The following is a 15,176-nucleotide window of genomic DNA, read 5'->3' on the forward strand; positions in this document are numbered from 1 at the left end:
GACCCACCCACCTTGGCCTCCCAAAGTGTTGGAATTACAAGCATGAGCCATCGCGCCCGGTCCCCAGCTAATTTTTTTAAGTTTATTTTTTTGTAGAGATGGCATCTGCGTGTGTTGCCCAGGCCGGCCTTGTCTTGAATTCCTGGACTCGAGCGATCCTCCTGCCTCCCAAAGTGCTGGGATTATAGGCATGAGCCCCCACCCTCTGCTGTTTAGTATGTGCTGATTACACACTTGTACCTCTGCTAAAAGTCATTGTACACTTTAAACAGGTGAATTGTATGGTATGTGAATTATATCTAATAAAGATTTTTTTTTTTTTTTTAAGCAAGCCAAAATGTGACAATTCAAACTCACAAAACAGGCTGAGGAGAGAGATTTGAACCGCAAAAGGAGTTTTCCTGGATACTGGAACTGCCAGTAGCCAGTGGCGCATTACCAGTTCAGGTACCAGCTGGGGGCCATCCCCCACCCATCCCCGACCCTCCCCTCAGCTCGGAGTCAGAGGAAAGAACTGACGTCCGTGGAGGAGTCAGACGGGACCACAGACGAGGATGCTGGAGGCAAAGGAAATGAGAATTCCGGTTGTTTACAAAATGTTCCAAACTATTGCGTGTATGGGGCAGGCAGAGTTACAGCCAGGAATTGGGTTTCCTAAGAAAAATTCCAGAAGTCGGCTGGCACGGTGGCTCACACCTGTAATCCCAGCACTTTGGGAGGCCGAGGTGAGCCGGTCAGTTGAGGTCAGGAACTCGAGACCAGCCTGGCCAACATGGTGAAACCCGTCTCTACTAAAAGTATGAAAATTAGCTGGGCATGGTGGCGCAGGCCTGTAGTCCCAGCTACTTGGGAGGCTGAGGCAGGAGAAATTGCTTGAATTCGGGAGGTGGAGGTTGTGGTGAGCCAAGATCACGACACTGCACTCCAGCCTGGGCAACAGAAAAACATTCTGTCTTAAAAATAATAAAAAATAAATAAATAGATTCCAGAAGTATTTTTAAAGATTTGTCACGGGTTGGGTAAGAAAGGCCCCCCAGACTTCCCCTGAGTGCCATGGGGCCGTGGGACCCATATGAACGAGACCTTTCTGGGTGCTCTCAGTACAGGGGCAGTTTCAGGCTGATCCCACGTGGCACAGACAACGCTGCCAGCACCGCCTACCTTTTCCATGCCGGACTCTTTCACGGCCTTGTCCACGATGTTGCGGACCTCATCCTCGTAACTGTGGAGGTTCAGCTGCAATAAATCTGCCAGGGTGGTCTCTTCTGACATTTTAAATTTCACCTACGGGAAAAACCAGGCATGATTCATTTCAGGTCATTTGGACTCTGAAGTGGGCGGACGTCACCCTCCTTCACGGAGAGCCACTGCCAGGGCACGATCCCGGGCTGCTGGAGGGAGGGAGGCGAGCTCTACACTGCCATTTTCAGCTCTGGGACTGAAGGAGGTGACTTCTCCCAGCCTCACCTTCCTTCCCTGTAAAACCGCATAATAGGAGAACCCACCCGCACTGGGCGGAATTGTGGCCCCCCCAAAATTCACGTCTATCCAGAACCTTCGCATGTCACCTTATTTGGAAATAGGGTCTTTGCAGATACTAAGGATCTTGAGGTGAGTTCATCCTGGATTTTCCAGTGAGACATAAATCCAGGGCCAAGTGTCCTCATGACAGGAAGGAGAGGGAGATCTGAGTCACACAGGAAACGGCCTTGTGGAGACTGAGGCAGAGACGGGCATGATGCAGCCACAGGCCAAGGAATGCCTGGAGTCCCCAGAAGCTGGAGAAGGCAGGAAGGACCCTCCCCCAGAGCCTTTAGAGGGAGTGCAGCCTGCTGACACCCTGATTTCAGAGTCCTGGCCTCCAGCACTGTGACAGAACACATAACACAGGTCTGCTTTTTTTTTTTTTTTTTGAGTCGGAGTCTTGCTCTGTCACCCGGGCTGGAGTGCAGTGGCGTGATCTCGGCTCACTGGAACCTTTACCTCCCTGGTTCAAACGATTCTTTTGCCTCAGCCTCCCAAGTAGCTGGGACCAGAGGTATGTACCACCACACCCAGCTAATTTTTGTATTTTTAGTAGAGACGCGGTTTCATCAAGTTGGACAGGCTGGTCTCAAACTCCTGAACTCAAGTGATCCACCTGCCTCAGCCCCCCAAAGTGTTGGGATTACAGGCGTGAGCCACCGTGCCCCCAGCTAGGCCTGTTTGAAGCCTCCCAGTTTGTGGTCCTTTGTCATGGCAGCCCCAGGAAGTGAATTCACCACCTCTAGCAGCTGCTGCGTTCCTAATACGCAAAGCACTCTGTGGCGGTGGCCGAATCACAGGTACTGTTACTCTAGTACCAACATACCAGGTACTTGCCAAGTGCCACCACTTCCCAAATCGCTTCCACATCCCTTGTCTAATATTCTTCTTGGTGTCACATAGTCAGACGTTTCTGAGCATCGATTCTGAGCCCACCATGGAATTTTAACCAATGACGGAACCTCGCAGCTCTAATCACATTTGGGGACATATCCACCCGAGGCTCACCAAGACCTCAGCTGTGCCCAGCTCCTTCCATGGAGATATTTAGCTGGTTTATCACCACCCAAGTGTCTCTCCCAGGGCACCTGGATGGGGCACATGAGCCTGTTGCCAGGCACCTGGGAAATCTTTTTTCTCAACACACGAGAGGCACCCCCAGGGACTGGCTCCCAGACACCCGGACACACAAATTCCTGGGGAGCAAGTGGGTGCCCCTGTGCCCTCAGGGTGGCCTGCATAACTGGGTTTGCTTTTCCCTCCTTAGGCCTAGGGAGCAGCAGAAGGGCCCTGGACAGTGTGGTGGGGGTGGAGCGGGAGCATCTAATGCTCCTCCTAGGTGGGCACCCTCCTGGGCTGGCCAGGACCTAATGAGAGATGGAGAGAACAATTTGGCCCCATTCTCCTACTTCCTGCATAGGCAGGGATCTCTTGGGAAGCCGGGGTTAAGCCTTCCTGCTGCGCAGGCTTTGGGCCACGCTGCCCTTGGTCCTTGGGGTATGGTCTCGCCGTTGTTCTTGCATTCTTTGATGCCGAGCCCCGTCCCAGCCTTTCTGCTTGCCTTCACAGTTCTCACTCCCAAGGCCCAAGCCAAATTTCACACTCACTCAGAGCTTTTCCTTCCCTTCCCACCCCTTGAAGGTGGAGCCCTCCTCTAGGTCTCGGGATCATCACTGAGTATCTCCCGCGCTTGGCATTCAAACCTGATATCGAAGGTTGGCAAAATTTGCCACCAAAATACGCCACTTTGGCTTAAGGGTTATTTTGAGATGAAGGCAGTTGAGAAGAAGCAGATACAAGAGAAGCTCTCTGCCCTCCCCCTATTTGCCTACAAGCAGGAAATAAATTTGCCAAGGAGTCCCACCGCCCCCTCTACCAAGAACGATAGAAGTTAATCAATGGAGGCCAGGTGCAGTGGCTCACACCTGTAATCCCAGCACTTTGGGAGGCCAAGGCGGGTGGATCACCTGAGGTCAGGAGTTTGAGACCAGCTTGGCCAAGGTGAAACCCTGTCTCTACTAAAAATACAAAAAAAAAATCAGCCAGGTGTGGTGGTGTGTGTCTATAATCCCAGCTACTCAGGAGGCTGAATCAGGAGAATCACTTGAATCTGGGAGGTGAAGGTTGCAGTGAGCCGAGATTGTGCCACTGCACTCCAGCCTGGGCAACAGAGTGAGACTCCATCTCAAAAAAAAAAAAAAAAAAAGTTACCTGATGGAGACAGCTTTAGCCCCTTATCAGCCCAGAGGAATGGGAGGAATCTACACAACGCACCTTGCTGAAGCTCACCTCATCCTGCTGTAAAACAAAAATAAAATCCTAAGCCCCTGAACAAATCGAATGAATCCGTCTCTGCTAGGGGCGTTCCTAAGTAAACCTGAAAAAGGAGTTCAGGCCATGATGGGAAGGGGGTTGGAAGACAGGCCTCATTATACCCCCCTCCCTTTGGGATTCAGGCACAGCTGACCAGCATGAACATCCACACATCGATCCTAAGACTGACCAAACACAATGTTTGTAGCAACACGATACATCACACGACAGATAGCAGGCCCTGAAAGAAATCGCAGTATTTTACCCCAAAATATGTTCCTTTGACATAGTTTGAAATAGTCCTGCAAAGCTGTCTCTTGTAGGGGAAATCTACATTCTGTAGAGAATCCCCTTTGTCTTTCCTGGTCTTTTCCCATTTTGTTTTTTTTGAGATGGAATTTTGCTCTGTCACCCAGGCTAGAGTACAGTGGCATGATCTCGGCTCACTGCAACCTCCGCCTCCCAGGTTCAAGCGATTCTCCTGCCTCAGCCATTCAAGTAGCTGGGATTACAGGTGTGTGCTACCACACTCGGCTGATTTTTGTATTTTTAGTATGGATGGGGTTTTGCCATGTTGGCCAGGCTGGTCTCAAACTCCTGGCCTCAAGTGAGCCACCTGCCTCAGCCTCCCAAAATGCTGGGATTACAGGTGTGAGCCACCGTGCCCGGCTTTCCTCTAATTAATCTGTCGCTCATCAGTCTAATTTACAGGGGCCCCAGCCAGGGAACCTAAGATGGAGAGAGGAAAAAATAAATTCCCCCCCCCCCCCCCGCAACTGCCAGTACTATTATTTCTTTCCTTCCTTGAGAGCAGAGGCCATGTCTGCTTTCTCTCTGTGTCCTTTGCAGCTAGGTGGGGCCTCTGCAGAGTAGCTGCTTAAAGTAGTTTTGTTCAGTGTTTGCTGAGAGTGGGGAGTGTTCCTGTTAGCCTTCTGGAGGGGTCAAGGCCAGTGCCCGCCACTGCGGGATATTCCTGGAAAGATTCAGGTGCTAAGACTCTGAGTTCCTGGGGTCATGAGGACCCCAGTGAACTGCCCATTTGCCCCAAACTCCCGGAGTCTTATGAACATGCAGCCTACAACCAGAACCGCCTACCTACTTTGCAGGGCCCAGTGCAAAATGAAAATGCAGGAGCTCCTGTTGGAAAATTACTAAGAATTGGCCAGGTGCGGTGGCTCACGCCTGTAATCCCAGCACTCTGGGAAGCCAAGGCGGGCGAATCACGAGGTCAGGAGTTCGAGACCAGCCTGACCAATATGGTGAAACTCCGTCTCTACTAACAATACAAAAAAAAAAAAAAAAAAATTAGCCAGGAGTAGTGGCGGGCACCTGTAGTCCCAGCTACTCGGGAGGCTGAGGCAGGAGAATCGCTTGAACCCGGGAGGCGGAGGTTGCAGTGAGCTGAGATTGCACCACTGCACTCCAGCCTGACGACAGAGTGAGACTGTCTCAAAAAAAAAAAAAAAAAAAGGAAATTACTAAGAATTTTGACATGGTGAAGTTGAGATGGTAAATGGAGCCTGCCCCACCACCCCCAACCAACATAGAGCCCTGTGTGACTGCACAGGTCACTTGTGCACGAAGTCAGCCCTGCCCACACTGGCTTTACCACCATCGGGCCCTGAACACCTTGGCTAGGCAGCTCAGGACAACCCATCCTGCAGCAGGGCTGGCCACCAGGGGCGGTCCCCTCCGCCCACCATGGCGCGTGGTACCTGGGTGGCCTGCATGAGCTGCTGCCAGTGGCGTTCCCGAATGGCAGGGTTCTGCAGCTCGCTCACGGCACGCAGGGATGTGATCATGTTCTTCACGGTGTTGTCGAGCCCCACGAAGGCATCCCAGGTTTTCATCTCCTTGTCCAAAGACCTCACGTCTTTGGCAAACTTCTTACAATCTATGTCCATCTGCTCAACGTTGATATCTTTCCACTTGGTGGTCTTCCAGTCCTCGATGCTGGTATTCACCTGAAACAAACACACCCCGTTTCTCCTTTCACTCTTGTCAAGGAGGACTCAGGAAGACAACACTCTTACCTCTCTGCACTTACTCGCAGGGAGCAAAGCCCAATGAGGAATGTTTAGAACGAATACCAGAGATCAGTAAAGTGACTGGATACAAGAAAAAACAACCGTGGCATCATAAAAGGTAAGATTTAAAAGTTAACAGTTGGCTGGGCATGGTGGCTCATGTCTATAATCCCAGCACTTTGGGAGGCCGAGGTGAGCAGATCACCTGAGGTCAGGAGTTCAAGACCAGCCTGACCAACATGGTGAAATCCCATCTGTACTAAAAATACAAAAATTAGCCAGGTGTGGTGGTGCACGCCTGTAATCCCAGATACTTGGGAGGCTGAGACAGGAGAATCACTTGATCCTGGGAGACGAGGGTTGCAGTGAGCTGAGATCGCGCCACTGCACTTCAGCCTGGGTGACAGAGTGAGACTCCGTCTCAAAAATAAATAAATAAAAATAAAAGCAGTTAAAAGGCATTTTAGCAAAAGCCTGTGTCAGGGCCCTGCTGTTGCTGGCCAGGACCCAGTTTTCTTTCACTTCTCAGTATGTCCACGTAGCTTGTCTTGGCCCATGAAAGGTGAGTGATGCCTGACAATACCCAGCTTGGTGTTCCCCTTGCCTGCCTTGGCAATCACGAAGGGGCATCGCTGATCCACAGCCTGCACTGTGGAACTAGTCCTTGACAGGTAACTTCCCAAGGAACAACTGCTTGGAACTAGGAACTACAGTATGCACTTTGCATGAATGAGAAATACACTTTTGTTCAGTACACAGAGATCTGTGGGGCTGTTACTGCACTGTAACTCAGCTTCCACTGATAAGAATATAACAGGGCCGGGCGCGGTGGCTCACGCCTGTAATCCCAGCACTTCGGCAGACCGACGCGGGCGGAACACAAGGTCAGGAGATCAAGACCATCCTGGCTAACACAGTGAAACCCCGTCTCTACTAAAAATACAAAAAAAAAAAAAAAAAAAAAAAAAAAAAAAAAAAAAAAAATTAGCCAGGCCTGGTGGTGGGTGCCTGTAATCCCAGCTACTTGGGAGGCTGAGGCAGGAGAATAGCGTGAACCTGGGAGGCGGAACTTGCAGTGAGCCAAGATCGCACCACTGCACTCCAGCCTGGGCAACAGAGCGGGACTCCGCCTCAAAAAAAAAAAAAAAAAAAAAAGAATATAACAGAAGACACTTCATTCACAACAATATGAAACAAAACATACAAACTACCCAGGAATAACCCAACCAACAGTATAACCATGAAAATGGCTGTGATGCTGGAAACTGCTAGTCATTGAGGGAATCAGAGATTGTTGACATGGGCACTTACAGTGGGAAGCTCTGGGCTTGAGAAACATCTGTGCTCGACAAAGTAAAAACTGAGAGTGTTTACAAGACATTTGCCTTGAAGATACGATGATCTGAAACCTTAATCTACATAGGAGTCGATGGCTTTTTCTGGCAGGTTCAAGACTACCCTGCATCCTATTTTCATAAAATGTCTTGGCTAGTGTGTTTTGGAGAGTTTTTCTTGAATTGTCCTGACTTCAAATGCTCTCATCCTCTGGGAAACGTGGATTTTATTCTCCCATCTACGCAAACAATTTTTTGTTGTGGGTAAGTGTATATCCCATTCTCTCAGATGCCACTATGTTCTGTAATGCCACTCATATAAAAGAAACTTGAGGCCGGGCGCGGTGGCTCAAGCCTGTAATCCCAGCACCTTGGGAGGCTGAGACGGGTGGATCACGAGCTCAGGAGATTGAGACCATCCTGGCTAACACAGTGAAACCCCGTCTCTACTAAAAAAAAATACAAAAAATTAGCCGGACGAGGTGGCGGGCGCCTGTAGTCCCAGCTACTCGGGAGGCTGAGGCAGGAGAATGGCGTAAACCTGGGAGGTGGAGCTTGCAGTGAGCCGAGATCCGGCCACTGCACTCCAGCCTGGGCGACGGAGCGAGACTCCGTCTAAAAAAAAAAAAAAAGAAACTTGAGTCCGGGCGCGGTGGCTCTTGCCTGCAATCCTAGCACTTTGGGAGGCTGAGGCAGGAGAATCACCTGAGGTCAGGAGTTCGAGACCAGCCTGACCAACATGGTGAAATCCCATCTCTACTAAAAAAATACAAAAATTAGCCAGGTGTGATGGTAGGTGCCTGTAATCCCAGCTACTGGGGAGGCTGAGGCAGAAGAATCACTTGAACTTGGGAGGCAGAGGTTGCAGCGAGTGGACATCACATCACTGCACTCCATCCTGAGCCACAGAGAGACTTTGTCTCAAAAAAAAAAAAAAAAAAAGAGAGACTCAAATTCAGTTAATTGGTGAAAAAGTCTCAAAAGGCCTTCAATTTGTACCTTCTCTTAAGGCCTGGCTGTAAAAAAGCTTGTGACTCCAAATACGTTTTTCCCCCATGTAAGAAATATTTTGACTCAGTACGGTCAGCATGAAGACATTTACTATAATGTAATTTAAAAATTAAATAAAAGAGACAGAGCATACTCTTGTATGGGAAAATGGAATACTGCCAAGAGATTAATTTTCCTCAAATGAGTTAATTCAATTCCATTTAAAGTCATAATAGCTTCCTTTTGGAGGGGAGGAAGTTTTGACAAATGATTTTTTTTTTTTTTTTTTTGAGATGGAGTCTCGCTCTGTCGCCCAGGCTGGAGTGCAGTGGCCGGATCTCAGCTCACTGCAAGCTCCGCCTCCCGGGTTCCCGCCATTCTCCTGCGTCAGCCTCCCGAGTAGCTGGGACTACAGACGCCGCCACCTCACCCGGCTAGTTTTTTGTATTTTTAGTAGAGACGGGGTTTCACCATGTTAGCCAGGATGGTCTCGATCTCCTGACCTCGTGATCCGCCCGTCTCGGCCTCCCAGAGTGCAGGGATTACAGGCTTGAGCCACCGCGCCCGGCCGATTCTTTTGTTTTTGAGACAGAGTCTCACTCACTCTGTCACCCAGGCTGGAGTACAGTGATGTGATCTCAGCTCACTGCAGCCTTTACCTCCTGGGTTCAAGTGATCCTCCTGCCTCAACCTCCCCAGTAGCTGGGACTACAAGCACATGTCACCAAACCCAGCTAATTTTTATATTTTTAGTAGAGGTAGGGTTTCACCATGTTGGCCAGGCTGGTCTCAAACTCCTGGCCTCAAGTGATCCGCCCACCATGGCCTCCCAAAGTGCTGGGATTATAGGTGTGAGCCACCACACCAAGCTAGATTTGACAAAAGTTCATTCGAAAAAGTAAAAGAGGAAAGAGTTCAACTATTTTTGAAAACAGATGAGCAAAGAGGAGACAGAATGGCAGAAACCAACATATGCACACACACAAAAGAAGAAATACTTGGGAAAAAGAGGCCCCATGCTTGGAGTCCAGCCTCCCTTCACACACCGAGACTTGGCCTGTCCGTCTCTTTCTGCTGCCTAGGAGGCCACAAAGCAGCCCACAGACGTGATCCAGACTGCTCTTGTTTGGCAAATTCCCAGGCTCCTGAACTGCCTCCTCTTCTCCCTGAATATCACCCCTCCACCATCTACCCAAATCCCGATTTCCTCAGGGCTGTCTTAGCATCTGACCCAAACAAAAAGCCTGCTTGCATTCTTTAAAAAGTTGTTAGTTCTTTCAGTTCTGCCAAGATGGAGCAGCCTTGTTACTTCCGGCTTCTCCCTCTTATAACTGAAAAACCTTGGACATATCACAACAAACAAGACCACGGAAGACTGCTCATATATTGAGGAAGTACGTAAGACAGTTATATTACAGTTAAGAGGGGCAGAGGTGAGGGCAAAGAGATCTAAAGGGAAGTAAGATTTCTACACTCGAAAGTGACAAAATGCTGATATCAGTGACTGTCAAACAACCACTAAGAAAACTATATAAAGTGCTATGTTCAGAATCACTCTAAATAAATCAGGATGGATCCTAAAAATGTTAAAAGAGTCCAAGGACCAAGAAACAAAGGGAACAAACAGAAAACAAAATAGCAGACAACATGACAATAATTATCTTAAATGCAAAATGGTCTAAATACATCAATTAAAAGCCAGAGACTGGCAGAGTGGATGAAAACACATGATCCAACCATATGCTATACATAAGAAACTCACTTCAAATACAAAAATACAGGTAGCTTGAAAAGTGAAATATGGAAAAAGATCAGGATGAACACTAGTCAAAAACAATAGAAAAAAAATAGAAGTAGCGATACTAGTATTAGATAAAGCCAACTTTAGAGAGAACATTCCTAGAGACAAAAAGAACATTATATAATGGGGAAAAGGGTCAACCTGTAGGAAGACAATAATCGCAAATCTGTACACACCAAGCAACAGAGCCTTGAAATACACAAAGCAAAAACTGATCGAGCTGAAAAGAGAAATAAACACATCCATAATTACAGTTGGAGAGATTTCAACACCCCACTCTAGCAGTTTATGGAATTGCTAGACAGAAAGCTAGCAGGACTATAAAAGGACAGAACAACACAACCAACCAACAGGATCTGACTGACACGTATAAAACACTCTGCCCAACAAAAGCAGAACACGCATTCTGTTCAAGTGCCCGTGAGACATTCACCCAGACAGACTATACCCTGATCCATAAAATAAAGCTTCATACATTTAAAATAATGAAAGTTATATAGAGAATGTTCTTTGACCATAACGAAATCAAACTAGAAATCAATAATAGAAAGCCAACAGGAAAATCTCTAAACACTTAGAAATTTAAAATACACTTCTAAATCATCCATGGGTCAAAGAGGAAGCCTCAAAAGAAAAAAACACAGAGAACTGAATGTAGTATCAAAGTATGTGGGACACAGCTAATGTAGAGAGGGAAATTTGATAGCACTAAGTGTTTTCTTTAGAAAAGAGAAAAGGTCTCAAATCAATAATCTAAGTTTCCACCTCAATAAACTAGAAAATGAGCAAAATAAACCCAAAGCAAAGGAAGGAACGAAATAATAAAGATCAGAAACCAATGAAATTTAAAATAAAACAACACAAAAATTAAACAAAAATCTAGTTCTTTGAAAAATCAATAAAGTTTATAAACCTCTAGTAAGACCGACAAAGATGGAAAGAGTGAAGACACTAATCACCAATACTAGGAATGAAATAGAAGATACCACTGCCAAGCTTGCAACCATTTAGAGGATAATATGCAACTAGTATAAACAACTTCATGCTTGAATTAAACAATTTAGAAGAAAGAGACCAATTCCTCAGAAACCACAAGCTACCAAAATTCTCTACCAAGATTTTCACAAATTTGAAACAGACCAACATGAGCAAGCCTATATGGCCATTAAAGAAATTGAATTTGTGACTAAAAAGCTCATGGAAATGACCGGTCACGGTGGCTCACATCTGTAACCCCAACACTTTGGGAGGCTGAGGCAGGCGGATCACCTGAGGTCAGGAGTTCAAGATCAGCCTGAAGAACATGGTGAAACCCTGTCTCTACTAAAAAATACAAAAAAATAGCTGGGTGTGGTGGTGGGCACCTGTAATCCCAGCTACTCAGGCGGCTGAGGCGGGAGAATTGCTTGAACCTGGGAAGCAGAGGTTGCAGTGAGCCAAGATCATGCCACTGCACTCCAGGCCTGGGTGATAGAACAAAACTGTTTCAAGAAAAAAAGTGTCAGTATAATCCACTATCTTAGTAGACTAAACAAAAATCAGTCATATCAGGAGACATACAAAAAATTGACAAGATCTAACACCCATTCATGATGAATAGTCTAAACAAAAGGAATAGAATTTCCTCAACTTGAAAACTTACAGTTAATATACATAATGGCAAAGTGGTTTTCCTCTTAGATTAGGAACAATGCAAGAATGTGCGAACTCACCATTCTTATTCAACAGAGTACTGGAAGTTCAGGCCACCGCAATAAGGCAAGAAAAAGAAATAAAAGACATACAGAATAGAAAGGAAAAATAAAACTGTTCCTATTTGCAGATGACATTATTGTCTATGTACAAAATCCCTAAGGAGTCTAAAAAAGCCATCCTAGAACTAGTAAGTGAGTTTAGCAAGGTCACAAGATAAAAACACACACACAAAAATTATTCACATTTGTATATACCCAAACAAACATGGAAACCAAAATTTAAGACACAATGCCACTTATTAATACAATCACTTCTAAAAAGAAAAGACATACGAGGTATAAATGTAACAAAACTTGTATAGGATCTTAAATGCTATTACAAAATGAAATCACAAAATGCTGACTAAAGAAATCAAAGAAGAGCCAAATAAATGGAGAGATATATACTACGTTAGGGACTGAGAGACAGTCAACATGTCAGTTCTCCCCAAACTGATTAATAGTTTTAATGCAATTCCTATAAAAACCCCAATAAGGTTTTACTTTTTTTATAAGCATAACAAGCTTGTTCTAAAATTCATGTGGAAAAGTACAAATCCTAGAAGAGCAAACCAATTTTGACAAAAAAGGATAAAGTGGGAGGAATCACTCTGTATAACAAACCTTACTAGATTGCTCTAGTAATCAAGACTGTGCAGTATCGTGGAGGGACAGACACAAAGACCAATGGAACAGGGCATAGAACCCATCAACAGCAGCACACTAGGTGCCTGACTGACTTCTGACAAAGATACGAAATAAATTAAATGGAGCGGGGCCAGGTGCCATGGCTCACGCCTGTAATCCCAGCATTTTGTGAGGCCGAGGCAGGTGGATCGCTTGAGGTCAGGAGTTCAAGGCCAGCCTGGCCAACATGGCAAAACCCCATGTCTACTAAGAATACAAAAATTAGTCGGGCATAGTGGTGGGTGCCTGTAAACCCAGCTACTCAGGAGGCTGAGGCAGGAGAATCGCTTGAACCTGGGAGGTAAGAGGTTGCAGTGAGCTGAGGTCACACCACAGCACTCCAGCCTGGGTGATAAGAGTGAGACTCCATTAAAAAAAAAAAATTGTTTTTTAATGGAGGGACTGACTTGTCTACAAACGGTGCTGGAGCAATTAGACATCCATAAACAAACAAACAAAAATAATAAATGAAGCTTAACCCAATAAACCTCACTCCTTATACAAAAATTAACTCAAAATGGCTCATAGACAAACAGAAAACTATAAAAGCATAGGAGAAAATCTGTAGGATCTAGGAAAAGAGTTCATAATCTATGAAAGGAAAAATTGGTAAAATGGATTATATCCAAGTTTCATATTAAAAACTTTATTTAATTAAAGATTATACTAACACTGGCCGGGCATGGTGGCTCATGCCTGTAATCCTAGCACTTTGGGAGGCCAAGGCGGGTGGATTGCCTGAGCTCGGGAGTTTGAGACCAGCCTAGTCAACTTGACAAAACCACATCTCTATTAAAAATACAAAAATTAGCCAGGCGTGGTGGTGGGCGCCTGTAATCCCAGCTGCTCAGGAGACTGAGGCAGGAGAATCCCTGAATCCAGGAGACGGAGGTTGCAGTGAGCTGAGATCGTGCCACTGTACTCCAGCCTGGGTGACAGAGTGAGACTCTGCCTCAAAAAAACCAAAATTATACAAAAACTCTTACTCAGAGAAACACCCTGTTAAGAGAATGAAAAGACAAGCTACAGACTAGGAGAAATTACTTGCAAACCACAACCTGACAAATTGCTAGTTTCCGGAACATATGAAGAACTCTCAAAATTTAATAGTAAAAAACTCAGTTTTGGTTGCTGGGCGGGAGGGAGGTGCTGGCTGCAGAGGGAAGGAGCTCCCAGTGGCTGTGGAGAACCCAGCCCAGCTGAGCCGAGCCACGGCCACCATGGTGGCTACCGAGGCCACTCACGAGAACCACCAATACCTCCACTGAGAGTGGAGACAAGTCCAACCAGGACCCTCAGTTTGAGCCAATAGCTTCTATTCCTGAGCAAGAAATTAAAATGCTAGAGGAAAAGGAAGAGGGACTTTTTAAAATGTGGGTGAAACTCTTCTGATTTTTTTCAGGGAACAATTTCCCAGAATGGAAGGGTGGAGGTACTGGCAACGTCAAGCTCCTAAAGCACAAGGAGAAAGGGGTCCCACGAGGAGGGACAAGACCCTGAAGATCTGCCAGCCCCTAAGTCATGCCCATGATGGAGCTGAAGCCCAACGCAGGCAGCCACTGTGCCTGGGTCTGCAACACTCACGCCGAATTCAGCCGTGAATGCCCAAGCCAGGGCTGCTAGCCAGCCGCTTCCTGAATGCTGAGCATGCACAGAAATTCCAAAGTTCAAAGAATGTAAAAAAGACATCAAAGAGAGACAAAAGAAAGGACCAGGCAAAAACAACAATGCCGAAAAAGTGATGGAAAAGCTAGAAGCTCTTTTGGTGAAGAGGAGACCGAGGAAGACACTGAGGAAAAGCATTAAATTCTTCCTTTCTTTCCTTTTTCTTTTGAGATAGAGTCTCACTATATCGCCCAGGTGGGAGTGCAGTGGCACCATCGCAGCTCACTGCAGCCTCCACCTCCTGGGCTCAAGTGATCCTCCCACCTCAGCCTCCTGAGTAGCTGGGATCACAAGTGCCCACCCACTACACCCAGCTCTTTTTTTTTTTTTGAGACAGAGTCTCACTCTGCTGCCCAGGCTGGAATGCAGTGACCAGATCTCAGCTCACTGCAAGCTCCGCCTCCCAGGTTTACGCCATTCTCCTGCCTCAGCCTCCCAAGTAGCTGAGACTACAGATGCCCACCACCTCGCCCAGCTAGTTTTTTTGTATTTTTTTAGTAGAGACGGGGTTTCACCATGTTAGCCAGGATCATCTCAATCTCCTGACCTCGTGATCTGCCCATCTCAGCCTCCCAAAGTGCTGGGATTACAGGCTTGAGCCACCGTGCCCAGCTCATTTTTTGTATTTTTAGTAGAGACAGGGGTCTTGCTATGTTGCCCAGGCTGGTCTTGAACTCCTAAACTCAAGTGATCCACCTGCCTCAGCCTCCCAAAGTGCTGGGATTATAGGCATGAGCCACTACACCCAGCCTCCTTCTTCTTACCTATTTATTTGAGACAGTCTCACTCTGTTCCCCAGGCTGGAGTATAATGGTGCGATCTTGGCTCACTGCAACCGCCACCTCCCAAGTAGCTGGGATTATAGGCGCCTGCCACCACGCCCAACTAATTTTTGTATTTTTAGTAGAGACAGGGTTTCACCATGTTGGCCAGGCTGGTCTCAAACTCCTGGCTTCAGGTGATCCTCCTGCCTTGGCCTCCCAAAGTGCTAGGATTACAGGCGTGAGCCACCGTGCCCAGCCTCCTTTTTCAATTTTACCATGTCCCTCCTTTTCAGTTTGTTTTTATCGTGTTTTATTTTTACAAGGGACTTTATACAAAT

The 15,176-nt window shown here is 46.7% G+C and overlaps 1 protein-coding gene and 1 pseudogene across 1 annotated transcript in view; one reads left to right on the top strand and one right to left on the bottom strand.

Annotated features, from left to right (window-relative positions):
- DNAH17 (dynein axonemal heavy chain 17) overlaps nt 1-15,176 on the bottom strand; it is a 152,157-nt gene that overhangs the window by 90,235 nt on the left and 46,746 nt on the right. The window contains exons 25-26 of the mRNA XM_026455920.1: nt 5,553-5,801; nt 1,162-1,284 (exon numbers count right to left, since the gene is read on the bottom strand). Of these exons, the coding sequence (XP_026311705.1) occupies nt 1,162-1,284; nt 5,553-5,801 (372 nt within the window). The remainder of the gene's footprint in view (nt 1-1,161; nt 1,285-5,552; nt 5,802-15,176) is intronic.
- LOC111542511 lies at nt 13,630-14,215 on the top strand (annotated as a pseudogene).

Source organism: Piliocolobus tephrosceles, chromosome 16 (assembly GCF_002776525.5).
Source record: "Piliocolobus tephrosceles isolate RC106 chromosome 16, ASM277652v3, whole genome shotgun sequence".
Taxonomy (NCBI): Eukaryota; Metazoa; Chordata; class Mammalia; order Primates; family Cercopithecidae; genus Piliocolobus; species Piliocolobus tephrosceles.